Source organism: Melopsittacus undulatus, chromosome 10, assembly GCF_012275295.1.
Source record: "Melopsittacus undulatus isolate bMelUnd1 chromosome 10, bMelUnd1.mat.Z, whole genome shotgun sequence".
In the NCBI taxonomy this organism is placed as follows: Eukaryota; Metazoa; Chordata; class Aves; order Psittaciformes; family Psittaculidae; genus Melopsittacus; species Melopsittacus undulatus.
In genome coordinates this window covers 17,698,160-17,716,256 of record NC_047536.1, presented here as the reverse complement: position 1 = coordinate 17,716,256, position 18,097 = coordinate 17,698,160, and the positions used below count along the sequence as shown (strand labels likewise).

The 18,097-nt window shown below is 58.4% G+C and overlaps 2 protein-coding genes across 4 annotated transcripts; one reads left to right on the top strand and one right to left on the bottom strand.

The window, feature by feature from the left end:
* Nucleotides 1-642: 642 nt before the first annotated feature.
* TNIP1 (TNFAIP3 interacting protein 1) lies at nt 643-14,456 on the top strand. Of its 3 annotated transcripts, none has more exons than XM_031047436.2 (18): nt 643-724; nt 7,407-7,577; nt 8,548-8,667; nt 8,849-8,931; nt 9,125-9,193; nt 10,006-10,197; nt 10,380-10,474; nt 10,553-10,634; nt 10,858-10,950; nt 11,125-11,190; nt 11,340-11,471; nt 11,546-11,674; nt 11,962-12,084; nt 12,382-12,507; nt 12,776-12,856; nt 13,011-13,205; nt 13,411-13,501; nt 13,985-14,456. In XM_031047436.2, exons 2-18 carry the CDS (start codon nt 7,436-7,438, stop codon nt 14,008-14,010), a joined length of 1,845 nt encoding a protein of 614 aa, XP_030903296.1. In that variant the 5' UTR covers nt 643-724; nt 7,407-7,435; the 3' UTR covers nt 14,011-14,456. The 3 variants fall into 3 exon arrangements, with proteins under 3 accessions (XP_030903296.1, XP_030903297.1, XP_030903295.1); XM_031047437.2 differs by lacking the exon at nt 643-724 and adding an exon at nt 2,024-2,115 and having other exon boundaries at nt 10,861-10,950; XM_031047435.2 differs by lacking the exon at nt 643-724 and adding an exon at nt 2,024-2,115.
* Nucleotides 14,457-15,060: 604 nt separating this feature from the next.
* GPX3 (glutathione peroxidase 3) lies at nt 15,061-17,764 on the bottom strand. The gene is made up of 5 exons (XM_034066835.1): nt 17,543-17,764; nt 16,301-16,454; nt 16,050-16,167; nt 15,841-15,940; nt 15,061-15,752 (listed from the first exon to the last, which is right to left on the bottom strand). Exons 1-5 carry the CDS (start codon nt 17,627-17,629, stop codon nt 15,540-15,542), a joined length of 672 nt encoding a protein of 223 aa, XP_033922726.1. The 5' UTR covers nt 17,630-17,764; the 3' UTR covers nt 15,061-15,539.
* Nucleotides 17,765-18,097: the final 333 nt, after the last annotated feature.

Here is an 18,097-nt window from a genome sequence, read left to right as displayed (position 1 = left end):
GTGCTCTTCAGGCCTCACAATTCGCACCCAGCAAGCATAGACCAAACCTCGTGCCAGGTACAAGTCCTGATGATGAGGAGCTGGACTCAGCCCCTGTAGAACAGAAACACTTAAATCCTTGGTGTTTATCCCAGCACTGGCCTTGGTTCTGACCATCTTAATGGCTGGTTTCCAAGGACTATCTCCAACCCTGGCATTCCATCGCCTCTCCGGCTCCACCAGCAGAGCCAGTTCTTCCCAACTCTCCTGGGAAGACACGTCCTGTTCTAATTGCAGAGATAAGAGGAGAATGGGAAGGAAACACACACGGGACAATAACAATGCCTGTCTGAAGTGGCTGGGGAGAAGCCCAGTGTGTTTGCTAACCCAGAGAAGCCACTCACAAACAGGGTGAGGAGCATGATGTAAGCAGGCTCTCCCATTGTCCAAAAGTAAATCACAGCCTCCATGACAGAACCCCCCGCTCCCTCCTTGTGCTGACTAAACCCGACAGGGCTCAGCAGCCCCTGGAAGGAACGGCACAGAAGAGCCCTTTAAGCAGCGCCTGGCTCCCTATCAAAACCACGCCGAGGCTGTCTGGGACCTCCATCCTGGGGAATTCCCCTTCTCCATGCCTAAAAGTAAGCTCAGCTGGGCCGGCCTTCCTGTGCGTTTGGGGATCGCAGCCGGAGAGCGCCTTGCCCAAAGGGCTCCCATGCCCCAAGCCCCTCCGTGACCCGGCTGGGTGAGTACCACGATGCTTTTATCAGTGTGTGCATGGCCAAGGTGGAGCGAGGGGCAGACAGCTTTCCAATGCTGTGAAGCTGAACCGTGCCACTCTGCCTTCTCTCCTCAAAGAAACAAGAGGGTTTGGCTATTGTCTTGCAAGCTGAGGCATTATCTCATGAACAAGATGCTTTCTGGTTCTCTTGGACTGAGTTGAGCTCTGAAGCCAGGGTTATCTGAGGGTTTACAGAAGAGCACTGGGCTGCTTGGGTAAAACAAGCTCTTTGGGGAACAAAAGGGAATATGCTGTGTGGGGTCCTGTTGTTTTGTCCCCCGTTGGGACACCAGACATAAGCAGAGCCAAAGAGCATGTCGGGATCTCAGCACCCTCTGAGCTGTCTCATAACCCAGCCAGGCTGCCAGGGGGATGTCGTGGTTGAAGAGCAGACAGGGAAAGGGATTTGGGTTATTTTGGTTTCCATTTTTACAACCCGAAACATGAAACCACCCAGAAGCAGTGGAACCATGTGAGCAGAGCTGAGCAGGAATACCGGGACTGGGAGAGCTGGGAACAGCATGAGCATCAGCGAAGGACAGCTCTGTGATCCCAGTAGCAGTCACCTAAGGAGGAAACGTCAGTACAGGCAGAGAGCAGCAGCACGTCTGCTTACAGCAGAGCTCCTTTGCTACTGGTTTGGTGCTTTTTGGTTTTGTATATTTATATATATATATATACATATATATGTGTGTGTGTGTATATAATTATTATACATATAACACCTTCCTTTTGGCAAAACTAACCTAAGGATCAGCTAGCTACCGAGCCCTAAGCCCTACATAAACCCACGGTGATCCCTGTGGCTCCTGCTCCATTGTTCCTGAGCGCACAATACCCAAGCCCGCAGCACAGCCGGATCCCTGCTCACAGCCGCTCGCGATGGGGGCATTTCCTCGGGTACCACTGACTCAGTGCGGAGCTCTCCCTGCCGAGGGAAGGTGTCCCTCGGGAAGCCCATCACCGCTGCTCCGCACCCCAACGGCCCTGTCCCCCCCTCAGCCCCGCCATTTTGTCTCTCGATCAACTGCCGCGGCCGGGCCTGCCGCTGCCCCGCAGCCGAAGCCCGGCGGAGAGGGAGCCAGGTGGGCTCCGTGCACCGCCCTGTGCCCGGCGGGGCCGCGGGACCCCCGCGGAGCCCCTCACAGCAGAGCCCACAGCCTGCACCCACCCCGCCATGACAGCGCCTTCCCCTCGGCGCTCCTCTGTTTATCACCTCTGCTCCACGCTGATTGGCTGCCGCGCCTGTCCGTCAGCGTGGGAATTTCCCGGGGGCGTTCCCACCGCGCCTCCGCCGTGCCCCGGTTCCTCGGTGCGGGCACCGGGAGCGGAACCGGAGAGGGGGGCACAGGCGGGTGAGCGCGGAGCCCTATGGGGGCTGCATGGGGTCTAATGGGGCACCAGGGAGGGTTGCGCCGGGTACAGCGACGGGTACCGGTGGTGGGGGCTCGGGGGTGCGTGTTGGTTGTATCCGGATGGTTCCGGGGCTCTTGGTCGCACCGGAGGGGTCTGGGGCTGTGCTGCCACCCGGATAACGGCTCCGGGGGTCGCCATAGTCGTTATCGTGCCTCAGTTTTCCCTCTCGCAGGGCAGGGGCTGCCGGCTCCTGGCGCCGCTCCCCAAGGGGCGGGCTGGGGGTGTGGGAGCCTGCGGTCCCCGCGGTGGGGGGGTGCCGGGGAGGGACATCCCCGCCTGTCCGCTCCCGGTTCGGGCAGTACCGGAGCCCTGGTACCCCGGGGCCGAAACCCCGGGTGAGCTCTGCCCTCGTTCAGCCTTGCACAACCCCGGCCTTCCCCCGGGCCCACGCATCTGCCTTCGGACCGCTTCTGGGCAGGGACACGGAGCTCCTGTTTTCCTTCCGCTTTGAGTGTTTCTTCCCCATCCTGCCGCTGCTCCAGCCGTGTGTATTCGTATGGGATGCGGATCCAGAGGCTAGAATAGCCACGGAGGGAATGGCGGCATCCTAACCCCCCTCCCTTCCTCCTTTGGTGCACAGCTTGCTTCCCATCTCCCCTCCCTCAATTCCAGGTTAAGGCCTGTACTGAGGGCAGAGGGGAAGGAAGGATGCTGATTGTCAGCCCCGCCTTTGGGTGAGGATAGCTCCCGATGGGACATGGTGGGGATCTGCAGCCTTTCGGAGATCTGGCTGTCCTGTTCCTCTTTGCCCCTGGGCACAGGTTGCTCCCTGTATCAAAGAGGCAAATACAGCCTTTCCCCTTCAGCTTGTTATTTCCAGCTGCTTGGGTGAGTAAGAGCTGTTCTGCTGCCACAAGCAATTTTGGAGGGCTTATTTCATTGAGAGTGCTGGCAAAGGAGCTGAGGGACTGGACTTTGGGCACTGGGATGAGTCCTGGAGGCAGGAAGGCTCCAGCCTGGCCTGTCCTTGTGTGCTCCATGGTGAGATGCAGTAAACAAGAAGAGGAGAGGCTCTTTGCAGCCTTTGGCATCATTCCTGGCTCTGCAGGAAATCCCACGATGCCTTTTCGACCTGACCTACGCCAAACAGACCTATTTAGCATGGGGCTGTGGGTCATGGCTTGCCAGCAGCTGGTACAAAACACTCGTGGGTGGAGGAAGCTGAACCATGTACTTTGGTGGCACTGCAGATCTTGTTTTAAAGCAAGAGTCTGGTTTTGGGTGACAGACGTAGCTTTGTGGTGCCACTGTCTGCTGCTGCTCGGCTGATGCGTGCTAGGTTGGGTTGTGCTGGAGCTGCAAGGAAAGGGGTGGCTATTGCCTTAATCTGCTTCTGAGTGCTGTGAAGAGCAGCCGTGGTGCAGGGGGGAGAAGCAGAGCAGGCAGCATGGAGTGAGATGTCTTTGAAGCAGAAGACTGGGTCTTGCATAAAGCACCACTCAGTTGCCCAGGGCAGCACCACCACCAAGTCTGTCTGCTTGTCCTGCCCGCCCTGGTGAGGAGTCCTGCAGCGCTGTGTGGTTACCTGTGTTTGTAAGCCTGGCTCCAAACAGGGAAATGCTTTCTTTCCCTTGTGAGCAGCCTCCGGAAGCAGGTTGTTTTGTGAAGCCTTTTTTCGGCAAGGGTGGGATTTGTGGCTGGAGGACATCTCTGTAGGACATCTCTCTGCAGCTAGCCAGGCTGGGAAGAAGAATGCTTCAAGCAGAGGTTCAGACCTTTCCCTTTGAGACCTGAGCCCTGCAGTGTCTGCATTCCTCCTCTTTTATTACTCCCAGCCTAGCAGACTGCAGTGCCCAGAAGGTTTCCGTATTATTGCTTCCTCCTAAAACCAGCTCTGCTTTTGCTTCCTTAAAAATGAGACCAGACCAGCAGCTCGGGAGCGGTTGTTCCTGGTCTGGGGAGTTCCTGAAGCAATCAAGAGGAAAAGAAACCGGGCTGAGTACTGTGGCATTCTGCCACATTCCAGCAGTGATCAGTCAGAAAATGCCCCTCCATGGAGTCCGAGCGGCTTTTGCTTTTCCTTTGAGGAAGAGGGATGGTGGGGCCCAGCAGCCCCAGTCCTGATGCTGGCAGCCTGCTGGGATTCGCTTTCACTTTGTGCAGTCCTGGCTGGGGCTGGCTTCCTGGGAATGTTGCACGTTGGGGTAAGGAAAACCCCATTGTTCGGGCTGGGTGAGCTCCCACCATGGATCATGGGATGTGAATTCCTGGGCTGCCAAGCCTGTGGCTTCAGAGGGTGATCCGATCCCTGGGGCTCATTGCTGTAAGCAAGCCTCCGGCAGGGCCAGCCCACTCACTGTGCAGGATTCACATCCTCTGCCTTTGTATCTCTGTTGGTCATTTTAAAGCAGGAATCATTTCCTTCCGCTGGTTCTATAGGGTTGGTGTGATGGTTGTGATGCTGGTGGCCATGGTGGTGATGCACATTCTCCTGGGTGGCAGTGGGGAGCAGCCTGGCCGTGGCAGCACGGTTCCAGCTCGCTCTCAAGCTGCAGCACAGTGATTTAAATACCCCCCTGCTTTCATCTTCCTCTGGCAGTCTCCCCTGCCCACTTGCTCTCATCCGCTCCTTCTGCTGAGTTGTCATAAGAATTCACTACCTCCAGGTCTTGGTGCCCTGCCTGCAAGCCTGGTGTTTGGCAGCCTCTGCCATGGAGCCTGGGAGCTGGTCCATGGCTGGTTCTCAACCCCCAGGGCTGTGCAGTGCTGTCAGGTTAGCTTAGACACTGTTGATACATCAGAAGAGAAGCGTTTTCTGGTGTTCAGTGTGTTCTTGTGTGGTTTGTGGTAGCTGTGTTTGCTCTGTTTCTAACCACCGTCAGGAGCAGGTCTGTAGGCCTCTCGCTCCTCCCCAGGTGTTTTTATTGGAACATGAGATCTTTCACTGCAAATTTCACCTTTCACAGCTCTCAAGGAAAGACCAAACCAGGACTGGGAGCAGTGGCCTGGTCCAGGCTCCTGTCCCCAAGGTGACAGCTCAGTCCCAGCAGCTCCTTGCAGAAATGAGGCTGTTCCTTGACCCTGGGCAAATCCTCCTTGACTCCAGCAGTGATGCTGCAGAAACCCTTCCCTCTTGCTGGGTCTTGTTGATGGTGAATTGTCTGGGCTGTGCTTCTGTCAGCTGGAGATAGTGCAGTTCCACTCCTGGCTGCTGCTGAAAGCAGCTCCCGTGGCCCCTCTGCTGTTATCTCCATGTTGGGTTCAGACCTTGAGTAGGAAAAACCTTGTTAAAACCTTGAGAATTGGGAATAGAGGAGGCTTTTGGTGGCTCCATCCGGCTGGAAGGAGAGAGCTCTGCTGGTCAGCGAGGTGGTTGGTGCAGGTGGCTCAGGTTTGAGTGGTTTATGCAGGAGCAGGGGAGCTTCCACGTGGGCTGTGGGCAAGGCAGAAAACCTCCTGGTTTGGGGTCTGGAGTGCGAGAAAACAGAGTTTGGGATTTTGGGATACCACAGGAGAGGGCAGCTTGTCCCCGCCTTCCCGGACTGACACCTGGGTTCATCCCAGTGGAGGATGTGGATGCCCTGGAGGATGCTCACTGCAGAATTGCTTTGCTGACCTGCTCCTCCCAGAGCCTCAGGTTTGGGGTCTGGAGCAGCATGTGATGTCCAGACTCCATTGAGAAGCAGGCTCAGGTCCCCAGCCTGCCTGTGACACTGTCCCCATCCGGGGGCCAGGCAGGTACCACGGCCAGGTTGGACACAGGGGCTTGGAGCAAGCTGCTCCAGTGGAAGGGGTCCCTGCCCGTGGCAGGGGTTGGAACTGGGTGAGTTTTAAGCTCCCTTCCAACCCATTCTAAGACTTCTCTGTGGTGGAGGTGCCATCGTGTCCCTGGACCATGTGTGTGCCACCGTGCTGGGCTCCATCCTGCCCATTGGTAGGTCCCCATCCCATGGTGGGAGTCTGGGGGGGATTTCATACCAGCTGTGGTGGTGCTGCCCACACCAGGACCCCCAGCATAGGAACTGCTTCTGCAGCTTCCTGCCAGCTGCTGTGGGCTCCAGAAATAGCCCCTGGTCAGCCTGGGCTGCAGCTGGATGGGGCTGCTGCTCCCCATGTGGACCACAGACAAGGAGGGGCTTGGCAGCACCCACAGAGCAGGAGGATGGTGAGACCCCCACAACAGATGTGTGTCCCCAAAAACAAGGCTGCTGTGAGGCCACATGTAATTACCTGCTGCCGAGGCGGGTGTTGTTGCTCCAGATAGGGATGCTGCCAGGTAACAGTTGTCATCCGGAAAGTCCCTGCTGCTCCTTGGCAGGTCACCTAAACCAGTGATCAGCCTGGATCACTCCTGGCATGAGCATTAGTGTGATGGTGAGATAGTTCAGGGTAGGGGCTAACCCTCCTTCCCCTTTCAGCATGCCCCTCCTTGACCCTCTCCTACTATGAGCACCTTGGCTGGTGGAAGAGCGCTTGGGGGTTCCCATGGGCATCCGTGTGCTCCACGTGGCATCACCCCCAGGGTGCTGCTCCACTTGATACCAGGCTGTCATCAAGGGAGGTAATTCAGTTTATCAGCCCCAGTAGATGGGTGAGACCTGGTTCTGCCCACACCTGGGTAATGGGGAGGCCTTAGGCCACTCCCGAGCACAAGGAATTATAAGCGCAGATAGCACACTGTGTGCAGCTCTTTGCTCTACTTGTACTTTGCTCCCAGCGTGGCTGTTTCTATGCTGGACCTGGGAAGCTGTGCCATTGGCAGGTGATTTTCCTGGCTGATCCAGGGGGCAGAGCATGTCCCTATCTGGCTGCTGGGGCTCATCCCCCTTGGTGCTGCCCAAACCACCCACCAGCTGCATTTAAGGCTTTTGGAGCTGCAAACACTGTCCCTCCCCAGCCAGCCCCCAAAAATACACTGTGATGAGCAGGATGCCTTGGTGACAGTGCCCAGGTCCATGCTGGTGCAGATGGATGCTCCAGGGCTGGGTCTCTGTCCCTCCTGGGATGCAGCAGCCCATGCTTGTGACCTCCCCTGGGACTCCCAAACCCCATAGGGGTGAGAGCCAGCCCTGAGCGTGGCTGCTGGTGATGCCTCCTCATGACACTGCTCATGGCTGTGAGTCACCCCAGCAGGGCTGGAGGGGAACTGCCTTCACCTGGGGCACTTCTCTGCTGGTGAGCAGTAAGGCACTGCCATGGCACCCAAAGCCCCGCAGGGTTGGGACCAGGTCCATTCCACGGTGCTGTCTGGAGCCAGGGGAAGGTGACGCTATGCCCCATTGCCTTGCAGGAATGCCCGGCTCGGAAGGAGGCGACTGAATGGCGGGCATGGAAGGGAGAGGACCCTACCGCATCTATGATCCTGGTGGGGGCTCGGAGGAGAATGGAGCCGCAGCCTTTGAGCGGCTGGTGGAGGAGAACACCCGGCTGAAGGAGAGGATGCAGGGGATCAAGTCAATCGGTAACTGCTGCATGGATGGGGATGGGGTTTGTCTCTGGGGCAGCTCACTCCATGCCCACTGAGCCTGGGGGTTCCTTGCTCCATGTAGGAAGCTAGAAGAAGCTGGGGGTCTTGGCACTGGGGCTGCAGTAAAGTTGTCCCCATCCTTGAGGATCCAGCAGGATGTATGGGCTTTTTCACACAGGGGTCAAAGGGAGCAAGGCTTTTGCTGAACTCCTGGGATGCTTTATGGTGGGATAAATAGCTTGAGGGGGGAAAAATAAAGGCAAGTGATGGAGCAAGGTCAGCTCCTTGGAGCCCTGCAGTGGCAGGTCGCAGATGCTGGGATCTATTCTGCTTCTGATGGAAGCTCTACCTTCTGCAACCCCTGTTGGGTCGGGGGATTTTTCTGCTCAAAGACCCCAGCGTTAGGTGCTTCCTGCAGGGATTGGTGCTGGCATTGAAACACAGCAGCTGAATCATGCCTCCCCCTTTCTCCTCCTTCGCTGCCTTCCCCCACTCACCCCTGGTTTTGCTTTTGGTCTCGTGACCCAGCTTCTGCTTTTGAGTCCCACTTCTGCAGCTGAATTTCCACCTGCCTCATGATTCCCATCATGTCACCATGGCCCTACCTGGGACTGGGACAGACTGCTGTCGAGAGGATCGCATTGCTGGTGCTAGATCCCAGTGTGGGCAGGCTGGACCTCTAGATCCACAGCCCAGGCTTAAATTTGTCTCTTTGGAGGCAGAGACCTCTGGGAGATGCAGTGCTGCCCTTCTGCCTCCTGTAACAAGTGCTCTGTGTGTCAGCATGGGGGCTCTGCAGCCAGTGAGCCACTGGTCACAGCTTTGCCATTGGATTTGGCCAACATAAATTGTGTCTGGATGATGAAGGCACTTCACGAAAGCAGGGGGCTTCTTGGTGTTGATAGGCACTGCAGGGCAGGTACTCAGGGAAGGTGGGTGAGCATCCTTCTGTTGCCCACAACAGGAGAGCTGCTGGAGGAGTCCCAGATGGAGGCATCCAAGCTGAGGCAGAAGGCAGAGGACCTTGTGAAGGACAACAAAATGTTGATAGCATCTTCCTTGGAGGACCTGGTGGAAACTGGAGGTAGGAGACAAGAGGCTCACAGAGGAGGAGTGAGCTACTGGCTCAGGGTCCTGGGTGCAGGGGAAGGGAGACTGGGGTAGGAGCCATCCATGGGGTGTCTGCTCTCCGCATCCCTGTGTGAGGCAGGGAGAGATGCTGCTCTCCAAAAGGCTCATGGCTACATCCTCTCCCCTCTCTGCAGCCATTGGCCCTGATCCCAGCTCCACACAGGCTGTCCCAGGCAGTGCCCAGCCGGACGTGGAAGCACGGAAACCTTCCCCAAATGTGAGTGTGGTGAATGTGAGAGCTGGCATGGCCAGAGGGAAAGGCTACATCTAGTTAAAGCAACAGGAGGCAGCCTTTAGCCTCTAGAAAGGAGGAGTCAGCTTCCTTGCTGTATTCCCCCTTGTCTCTGTGTGGTGGGCATCCTGGGTTGCCATTCCCCAAGGAGACCTGACCTTGCTGCCTTCCATTGCAGGGATCCTCTTCAGACTTCGAGGTCGTTCCTGTGGAAGTGCAGGGGTTTCCCCAGGAGAGTGGGAGAGCGGTGAGTGGTGCCTATGGGATTTGGAGGAGTAAATGTACTGCTTGCCTCACCAAGGCAGGGAGGGGGCAATGTGCAGGCTGCCCTCCAAGGCCAAGGGCTGCTGGGGACCTAGGCCAGGCTGCCTGGGCATGGAAATACCCATGTCCCAGTGCCCCATGACAGTTACAGGAAGGGTTGTGATGACCCAAAGAGCTGTCAGCAGGGCTCTGACACCTGTCTCCTGGCGCCTGCACGGGGTGGGAGGACCTGGTCACCCAGCCCCGTCATTGCTGACATGGTCTGGCCAGGCAAGGCATGTGCTCTGTTTGGAGCCATCTGAATGTTCCCCTGGCTGGCACTTACCTGCTCTGTCCTGCTCTGGCTTCTTGTGCGTGCTGAAAGGGAGAGGAGGAGGGATGTCGCTCTTGTTGCTCATCTCGGTTTGCACTGGCCTGGGGGGCTCCAGGAGGAGTTGAGTCCTGCATACCAAGAGCTATTGCAGTGTCTTGGTGCTGGCCCCTGCCACAGCTATGGGTGGGAGTCGAGGTTGATCTGCCCAAGAGAGGACTTTGCAATGCTCCTTAAACTGATCTTGGATGTTAGGAAAAGTTTATTCACAGAGAGGGCAGTCAAGTGTTAGAACAGGCTTCCCAGGAAAGTGATGGAATCACTGTCCCTGGAAGTGTTCACAAACCGTGTAGATGAGGCCCTTGGTGATATGCTTTAGTGGTGGTCCTGGCAGTGCTGGGGTAATGGTTGGACCTGATGATCTTAAAAGGTCTTTTCCAGCCTCCTTGATTCCATGATCTTATGGTGCTTCATCCCATCCCCAGGACTTGGAGCAGCCACCAAATGAGGATGCCAACCTGCTGCCCCAGCTACAGCAGCTGGAGAGCACGCTGAGCGGCTGTGCCAAGGAGGCCAGCAAGGACCAAGTCTTCATGCGCATGGGCTACATGGCCTCTGAGCTCAAGCGCCTGGCCTCCAAAGTGCACAAGAACGAGCAGAGAACATCGTTCCTGCAGGTGGGTGAGCGCTTGATGGGCTCTTCATGGGGGTTTTCTCCTTTGGGGTTGTTTTAATCCCACCAAGCTCCCTCCTGTCCATCTGGAGGTGGACACCAAGCTCCATGCCAGAGCTTGGTATGTGAGCAGGAGGGCTCCTGGGGCTGGCCAAGGTTCTCATGCTGCTGTTATTCACCCTCCAGACACTGTGTGAGACACTGCACAGTGAGAACAAGGAGCTGCGAACCAAGCTGGAGCGGGACCTGGAGCAGAGAAACCAGGCATTGGAGAAGCTGAGGTGAGGGTGGGAGGTGAGGGAGAGGACGGGGCTGCTTTGAGTGCTTCTTCCCACTGACCCATCCCTGCCTGCCTGCAGGTGTGAGAACCAGGAGCTCCGGAGGATGGTAACTCTGGGCAGCCAGGATGGTGGGAAGAGGGAAGCTGTGGAGCAGCAGCAGGTGAGGAGGCAGCATTGCCCTCAGGGAGGGCAGGGAAGGAGGCAGGGAGCCTGCTGACACACCAGCAAAGGTGGCCTCATTCTGATTGAGCTCCCAGTCTGTCCCAGTGTGACCAGCAGGACTCTCAGGGTCTCAAGGGGATGGGAGGGAACTGGCTCAGGTTTAGCTGGCCTCGGGCACAGCCTCCACAAAAGCCCTGAGGGTCCCCCCCATGCGTGTCCAGCAGAGCGGGGCCACTGTGGAGAAGACGCCGGGCAGAGGAGAGATGGAGGCCAAGGAGAAGAAGGTGAAGATCCTGGAGCACCAGCGCAGGGAGGTGAGGAACAGGGAGTGGGCAGGGCTGCGGAGCCGCAGGGAAGCGCTGCTGGAGCTGGGATCTCCATCCAGCACCTCCACAATCTGCTTTTGCAATGGGAGCCTGCTGGGGACTGATGTGGCTGGCTGGACGCAGGGGTTGGGCTCCTGTTCAGCCATTCCTCTTTCCCTGCAGCTGCTGGAGGTGAATAAGCAATGGGATCAGCACTTCCGAGCCATGAAGCAGAAGTACGAGCAGAAGGTAGGGCTCAGGTGCTTTGAGCACATCTCTGCTGGGTACAGGGACATGGAGGAGATTGGATGCAGGGGAAGGTTTGGGGCTTTCTGTGCCTCCTTCCCCCCCGGTGTGGCTCCTCCAGGCAGGCCAACATCCCTGCTCCCTCTCGGCAGGTCACGGACCTGCACCAGGAGCTGGCCGAGGCGCGCAGGGCACTGACAGAGCTGGAGTCGGAGCGGGAGCAAAAGCAAAGGGATTTTGACCGCAAGCTGCTGCTGGCCAAGTCCCGGATTGAAACAGAGGAGGCGAGTCCCATGGGAAGGGTGGCAGGGATCTGCTGGCCCTATGGCCCTGGCTGATCCCCCCCTGGGTCCCGCAGGCAGAGAAGGAGAGGCTTTCCATGGAGGTGAGGGACCTGCAGCAGAGGATGCGGTTCCTGCAGGAACAGTTGGCTCCAGTCACCAGGCAGCGGGAATACCAGGAAAAGGAGATCCGGAGGCTGAACAAGGTGGGGGCCAGGCCACAACCCTTTGCTGAAAGTGATGTGGTTTATGTTCTCCAGCCTCTTCAGTCTTAAATCCCAAACTGGCCCTGATCAACCCCCTCCTGTCCAGCTCCTTGGCCCGGCAGGGGCTCATGTCAGACAATGCCCACATCACTCCAGGCTCCCAGAAAAGGGGTTTGGGGGGGTCTGTAGTCCTCTTGCTCAGTTCTACCCACTTCCCTCCAGAGGTGTCATGGGCACAGTGCTTTACTCTGACCCCCCCACCCCACCCTGCTTCTCTTCCCCTCTAGGCACTTGAGGAGGCCCTGAATGTCCAGGCCTCTCCACCACCCATCTTTGCCAGTGCCATGGAGACGGCAGGGAAGGTGCCATCGCAGGAGCTGCTGACCCAGAACGAGCTGCTCAAGCAGCAGGTAGGGCAGGACACGGAGTCACTGGGGACAGGGATGGAGCTACATGTCCTGGACCTCCCTGGCAAAGAGCCTGGTGGGGCCAGGAGCAGCCTGGTGTGTGTCAGTGCTGTAGTGGTGGGAAGCAGGGGACCAAGCTCAGCATCCAGGCATTCAGCTGGGAGAGGACCATAGCTGTTGGCCATTGTGCCAGCCCATTGTCTGGGGCCTGATGGGGTCAGGGATGGTACCACAGTGATGGGGGTACTTGTGGAGATGCCTGCCCTCAGCAGATGCACCCACATCGCTCCCTGCTGCCAGGTGAAAATCTTCGAAGAGGACTTCCAGCGGGAGCGGAGCGACAGGGAGAGGATGAATGAGGAGAAGGAGGAGCTGAAGCAGCAGCTGGAAAAGCTGCAGAAGCAGTTGGTCATCTCCAACAACCAGGTGAGCAGTGCTGGGTGCCACTGGGAGCCCGGTGTCCCACTTGGATGTGTCCCCAGTATCACAGCCCCTGTGCTAATATCGGAGCAGGGTCTGAGGCCTGATTTTGCTGCTGATTGTCCACCAGAGCACCTCACTTGTCTCTTCCTTCTCCCCCTCTCCTGGGCATCTGGGAGCACACACACCTTTCTGCAGGGCATTGCAGCACCCCTTGTCCCACAGACACTGGGGTTGGCAGGGTGGGCTCTGCACTAACCCCCCTTGCTCTCAGCTGCGAGCTTCCAAGGATGACTGCCAGAGGGAAAAGGAGGAAAAGGAGAAGCTGAAGAAGCTGCTGAAACAGCACAAACAGGTGGGGATGGGGCAAAAACCCTTCTTAGGTGAGGGGCTGGGGGCTTCAGGCCTGCCCCAGCCTCTTACCTATGCTAGAGGTGCAGCTCCAAGCTGGGTGATGGTGGTGGGCTGCCCTTGGAGATCTCCTCACCATCTCTCCTGGCTCCTCACAGGCATCTGGGGAGAGGCTGCACCCTGAGCCGCTGCAGGGGCCACTGGGCCCTTCCTGCCCCGTGTACCCCTATCAGTACAGCTCCCCCGTGGCTCACCCCATGTACCATGGCTTCGAGGAGTGGCAGCAGATCCGGTACCCACCTGCAGTGCCAGGAGAGCATGCACCGGGACAGAACTTCCAACACTTCTCCCCGGTGAGTGTCTGCCTGTGCCAGCACGGGAGGAACAGCGGGTCCTGTGTGAGGGGGTCTGGGGCTCACTGCTGAGCACACATGTGCTGTTGGCATGGGAAGGCTCAGCTGCCTTCCTCCTCCTCACGTCCCAGCAATCGGACAGTGCAGTTTCATGCTCCACATCCCTGGTAACCCACTGCTCCTGCCTGTTCTTCTCTTCCTGCAGCCCGAGTACCCCTGGCACCCGCCATGTGCCATGGCTCACAGCCAGAATGCCCAAGCAGTGGCTGGGGTGAAACAGGTCCCCAAGGACTTGGGTAAGGTTCAGAACCTGTCCTTCACCTTGGGACCATGGGTGGTTGGTTCAATGCCTGGGAGAGGGATGGGGGGAGATGGCTTTCCAGGCAGTGTTCATTCCCACACCTCTGTTCAGCTGAGGGGCTGATTCTGCTCTGGGGATGGTCCCTGCTGCATCCCCTGAACCAGCCCAGCAGCATCTGAATCACAGAATGGTTTGGGTTGGAAAGGACCTTAAGATCATCCAGTTCCAACCCCCTTGTCATGGGCAGGAACACCTCACACCAGATCCTTCCTAAGGCTGTCTCCAACCTGGCCTTGAACACTGCCAAGGCTGGAACATTTGCCACTGAAGACAGGCATGAGCCTGAGCCCTAGTAGCCCATGGGGTTATGGCAATCAGTACTTGGGATAACGGCTATTCCATGCCTGGCATCCCTCCTATGGGCTTATCTGGGCATGCAGAGCTGTGCTCACCCCATACCACCCCTCTTGTCTTTCAGAACAGGCAGGTCCCAGACTGCCCTAACACCAAGACCTGGCTGCGCTGCGCTACCAGCAGAGGAGTAGGGTGTGTGTGTGTGCCCGTGTGTATGTATCTAGGAGCTTCCTCTGGCTGCCTCTCCCTGTGCGTGGACAGGCACAGCTCCGCACTGCATCCCTGCAGGAGTGCGTTAAGGAGGGACCGGAGGTGCCAGCACGGTGGGGCCAGCGCCCTGCGCCCATCCCTTTCCCCACGAGGCATCAGGCCTGGCAGCGCTGTAGCCCTGAGCCAGGTCTGCAGGGAAGAGGAGCCGGCATTTCCCAGGAGCTGCTGTGGTCCAGGGCCTTCGGTCCAGCCCCTGGAGGAATGGGTGCTGGCAGGGATGCTCCTGGCGGTGGGAGAGCCCATGCTCACAGGCGGGTGCCTGCCACAGCCGTGGCCCGGCCTGCGGGTGGTTGGTGTCTTTGTATTTATTTAAGGACTGAAGTGGAGCTGAGTCTCTTTGGTTTTATCCCAAAAGCTGCTTCCCCTGGGGCAGCCTCCGTGTGGGCACCAGGAACAATCCCAGGGCTCAGGTGTAGCCATGGGGCCAGAACAAGGGGACCCCAACCCTTATATGAGGGCACCCCAGCATCTATTGCCCCAAGTCCCTCTGGGTGCTGAGCTCAGCCTCTTGCCTTCCCCTCTCCTGACCCCCTGCCTTTGTCAGGGCAGGCAACTCCCCACTCCTCTATTTCCCGTTCTGCCTTCTCCTGCAGCAGTGGCCTTAGGATGAGCGTTTCCAGTTGCACAGAGCAAGCTCTGCTCCAGGAAAACAAGGCTGGAAGCAGAGAGGAAGAAAATAACCAGCCCTATTTGTGGGAGCGTGGCTGTCACATGCATGGCAGCAGGAGCCAGGCACCCCAGCATGCTCCTTGCTGAGGGCTGGTCCCTTGCTCCTTCTCCCAGCACACATCCTGTCCCCAAATGCTATCCTGTGATGATAAACCCCTGTTTAGGAGTTGATCCAGCTGGGAGCCAGCCCTCCTTACTGCTACCCCCAGCCTGGCCATTTTGCTCCCTACTCTTCCCCCAATCCCTGGTCAAGAAGTGGGGTTGCACATTTGCAGAGCCTTTATTTGGCATTTCGGTGCTGGGGACGAGGGGCCAGCTTCCCCTGACCAGGAGAGGAGCGCGTCTCTGCACCGGCACCACGGGCGGCTTGAATGCACTGAAGAGCTGCTCCGTGCTCGGTGGGATCAGGCCTGGCCCGCCCCAGGCCGGGGCTTTCGGGCCGAGCCTTCATGGAGACGTGGTCCTCCACTCCAGGGGCAGGGGCCCCTGCATCCTCCTGCTGTCTGGCAACGCGGGGTGATGGAGCAGCGGGAAAGCTGATGAGATGCCACTGCTGGGGTGGGCTATGGGTTATTGGGAATGTCCCCTTCCCGTCACCGAGGTCTCTGCCACTGGGAGTGCCAGAGAGAACAGTGATGGGGGAGACAGCTGCTGGGATGTATGATGGGATGGGGAGCCAGCCCCAAAGCAGCCATGGGGATGCCAGCAGAGGGGACAAGCACCCCTCAAGCCAGCAGCCTCTACTGGCCCTGCTCCTGCAGCTGCCTCATGTAGGCGATGATGTCGTTCTTCACGACGGCGATGTTGGCGCGGTGGTACCAGCGCATCACGGGCACACCATCGGGGCCCACCAGGAACTTCTCAAAGTTCCACTTGATGTCGTGGTTCCGCAGGGGCTCCCAGAAGAGGTTCTTGGGGTTCCCAAACTCCTCTGCCACCGGGGGACAGGCGTTCTGCAATAGGAGCCAGAGCATCAGTGCCTTGTCCCCCTCAAAACCCAACCTAGATGCAGCCCCCTGTGTCTGCTTGCCATGCACCCACCTTCAGGAAGGTGAAGACCTTCTGTTCCTTGGCCCCATTCACGTCCCCTTTCTGGAAGAGCTGGAAATTGGGGACGAAGCCACCACCTGGCCGGACATACCTGCAAGGGGAGGGTGAGCATCCTGCAACAGGCAGCTTGGTGCTGCACAGCTTCGGGGGAGCCCCGAGCCTTGTGCTTTGGGGGCCACAGCCCCTGCCCCAGTACTCACTTCAGCGCAGGGAGGATCTCCGAGTTCTGGCCGGGTTCCTGCTTCCCGAATTGGTTGGAGGGGAAGCCCAGGACAACGAGCCCGTAGGGCCCCAGCTCGGTTTGTAGTGCATTCAGTTCTGCAGGCAAACACAGCCAGGCCTGGCTTAGGAGGGGAGCAGGATGGACCACGGGGACCTGCCAAGGGCTACATGCTTGGGTGCTGCTGCCTGCCCTGTCCCTTGATGTGCCTGTACCCCACAGGACCCTTACCAAGATACTGCAGGGTGAGGCCTCAGTACGTGGCCACGTTGACGAAGAGCACCATCTTCCCTGCATAATTCCTAAACGGGATATACTCGTCCCCATCGATGGTCAGGGCCCCGTAGTCGTAGATGGTGCCCTCCACCGAGCCGTAGCACTTCACCTGTGGGCAAGGAGCGTCCCATGGATGGAGCAGGGGGTTCCAGCCCCATTGCCACCCATGCCTACCAGTCCAGCCCTGGCACTGGCTGAGTTGGCAGTTGCCAGCATTGTCTCTCCTGCCCCAAATACCACTGGCAGCAGCCAGGCCCCAGTGAGCCAAGGTCACGGTGATGGACAGGCTGGCTTGAGCATGTGCGGCCAGCGGGGCTGGCTGCAGCTGGAGGGATGTTTATCTGGCCACGGCCAGGCAGGAAGGCGAGAGGCTGGAAAACAGCTCCAGCTGGTTTGGGGACATAGCAACACCAGCCTCCCTGGGGCCATGGGTGAGCAGCACCCCAACACCTCTGCATGCACCCTTTAGGGTGCCCTGGAGCAGCACCCACTGCTGTGCTGTGGCCAAGCCGTGCCCAAGCAAGGGAAGAATCAGGGATAGATGAGACCCAAGCAAGGAAGGGTGTGGAGCAGCCTCTGCTCGCGGCACAGGAGGGGTTAACCTGGGGATCCAGTGTCCTGTTCCCATCAGGGAACCCAGGCTCACCCAAGTGGCACCAAGGGGCTATTTTGGGACCTGGCAGCAGATGAAGTCACGGGGGCTCTGCCCAGGCAGCTCAGCTTCCATGGGGTTGAATGGATCTGGTTGTGGGGCTCTGCTTCTCTCACCCGTGGTTGCGAGGTTGTGGGGACCAGAGGGGGACAGTGACCACTGATCCCTGCCCGCTGCACTGTGGGGACACAGCTGTCCCTGCACCCCCAAACATGGGTGCACCCCCCTGGACACTGCATGGACCAACAGCCCCGTGCTCTGCCTCTATGGGGGTCACTGTGGAGGGGACCAGGCTCTGTCTCCGTTACCCCCAACCCTAGGACAGCAATTCCCAAGAGACAGCTTGGAAAAAAAACCCCTGATCCAAGCACCGGGTCTGCCGGGGGGGGGGGGGGGGGGGGGGGGGGGGGGAGAGAGGGCGGTCACAGAACCACCGAGTCCACTGGGACCTCTGCAAGAAGCCTTGGGGACAGGAGGATCCCCAGGGTACCACATCCCACCCGCATCCCCAAAACCCCCATAGGGATATGTCCCGCTCCTCTTACCTTCTCCTTCTCCTGCCCCTGTCCCGGCTGGACGAGCCCAGCCAAGAACAGGGGCAAAATCCAGGCGCTGCGGAGCCAGCCCCCCATGTCTGGGGCAGGTGTGGGGCGCGGATACCCCGCTCACAGCGCCGGGGTGGGACACGGGCACACAAACACACCCGAACCCCCGTTCCCTGCCGCCTCCTGCCACCTCCGGCCCCAGAGCCGAGAAATAGCTGCTGGGCTGAGCGGGGAGCCAATCGCCGGCAGGAAGGACGGGCCGGGGCTGCGTTAACCGTGTGCGGCCGGGGACGGGCACGGCGCCGCGGCGGGGGGGCACGGGCGTGCCGTAACAGTGAGGGTCCGGTAATGGCACACGGGGAAGTGGTAGATAGATAGATAAATAGGTATATATAGAGATATAGAGATACATAGCTGTGTGAATATATAGTTATATAGATATTTAGGTATATAGCTAGATAGAAGATAGATAGATAGATAGATAGATAGATAGATAGATAGATAGATAGATAGATGATAGATAGATATAGATAGAGCTCAGGGTATGTGCAGTGT

Bases quoted from the DNA above. Each gene is read 5' to 3' on its own strand.
- TNIP1 (XM_031047436.2), top strand. From the start codon at position 7,436: ATGGCGGGCATGGAAGGGAGAGGACCCTACCGCATCTATGATCCTGGT. The intron at 9,194-10,005 runs GTGAGTGGTGCC...TCCCATCCCCAG, and splicing joins CCCAGGAGAGTGGGAGAGCG to GACTTGGAGCAGCCACCAAA. The intron at 13,206-13,410 runs GTGAGTGTCTGC...CTCTTCCTGCAG, and splicing joins ACTTCCAACACTTCTCCCCG to CCCGAGTACCCCTGGCACCC.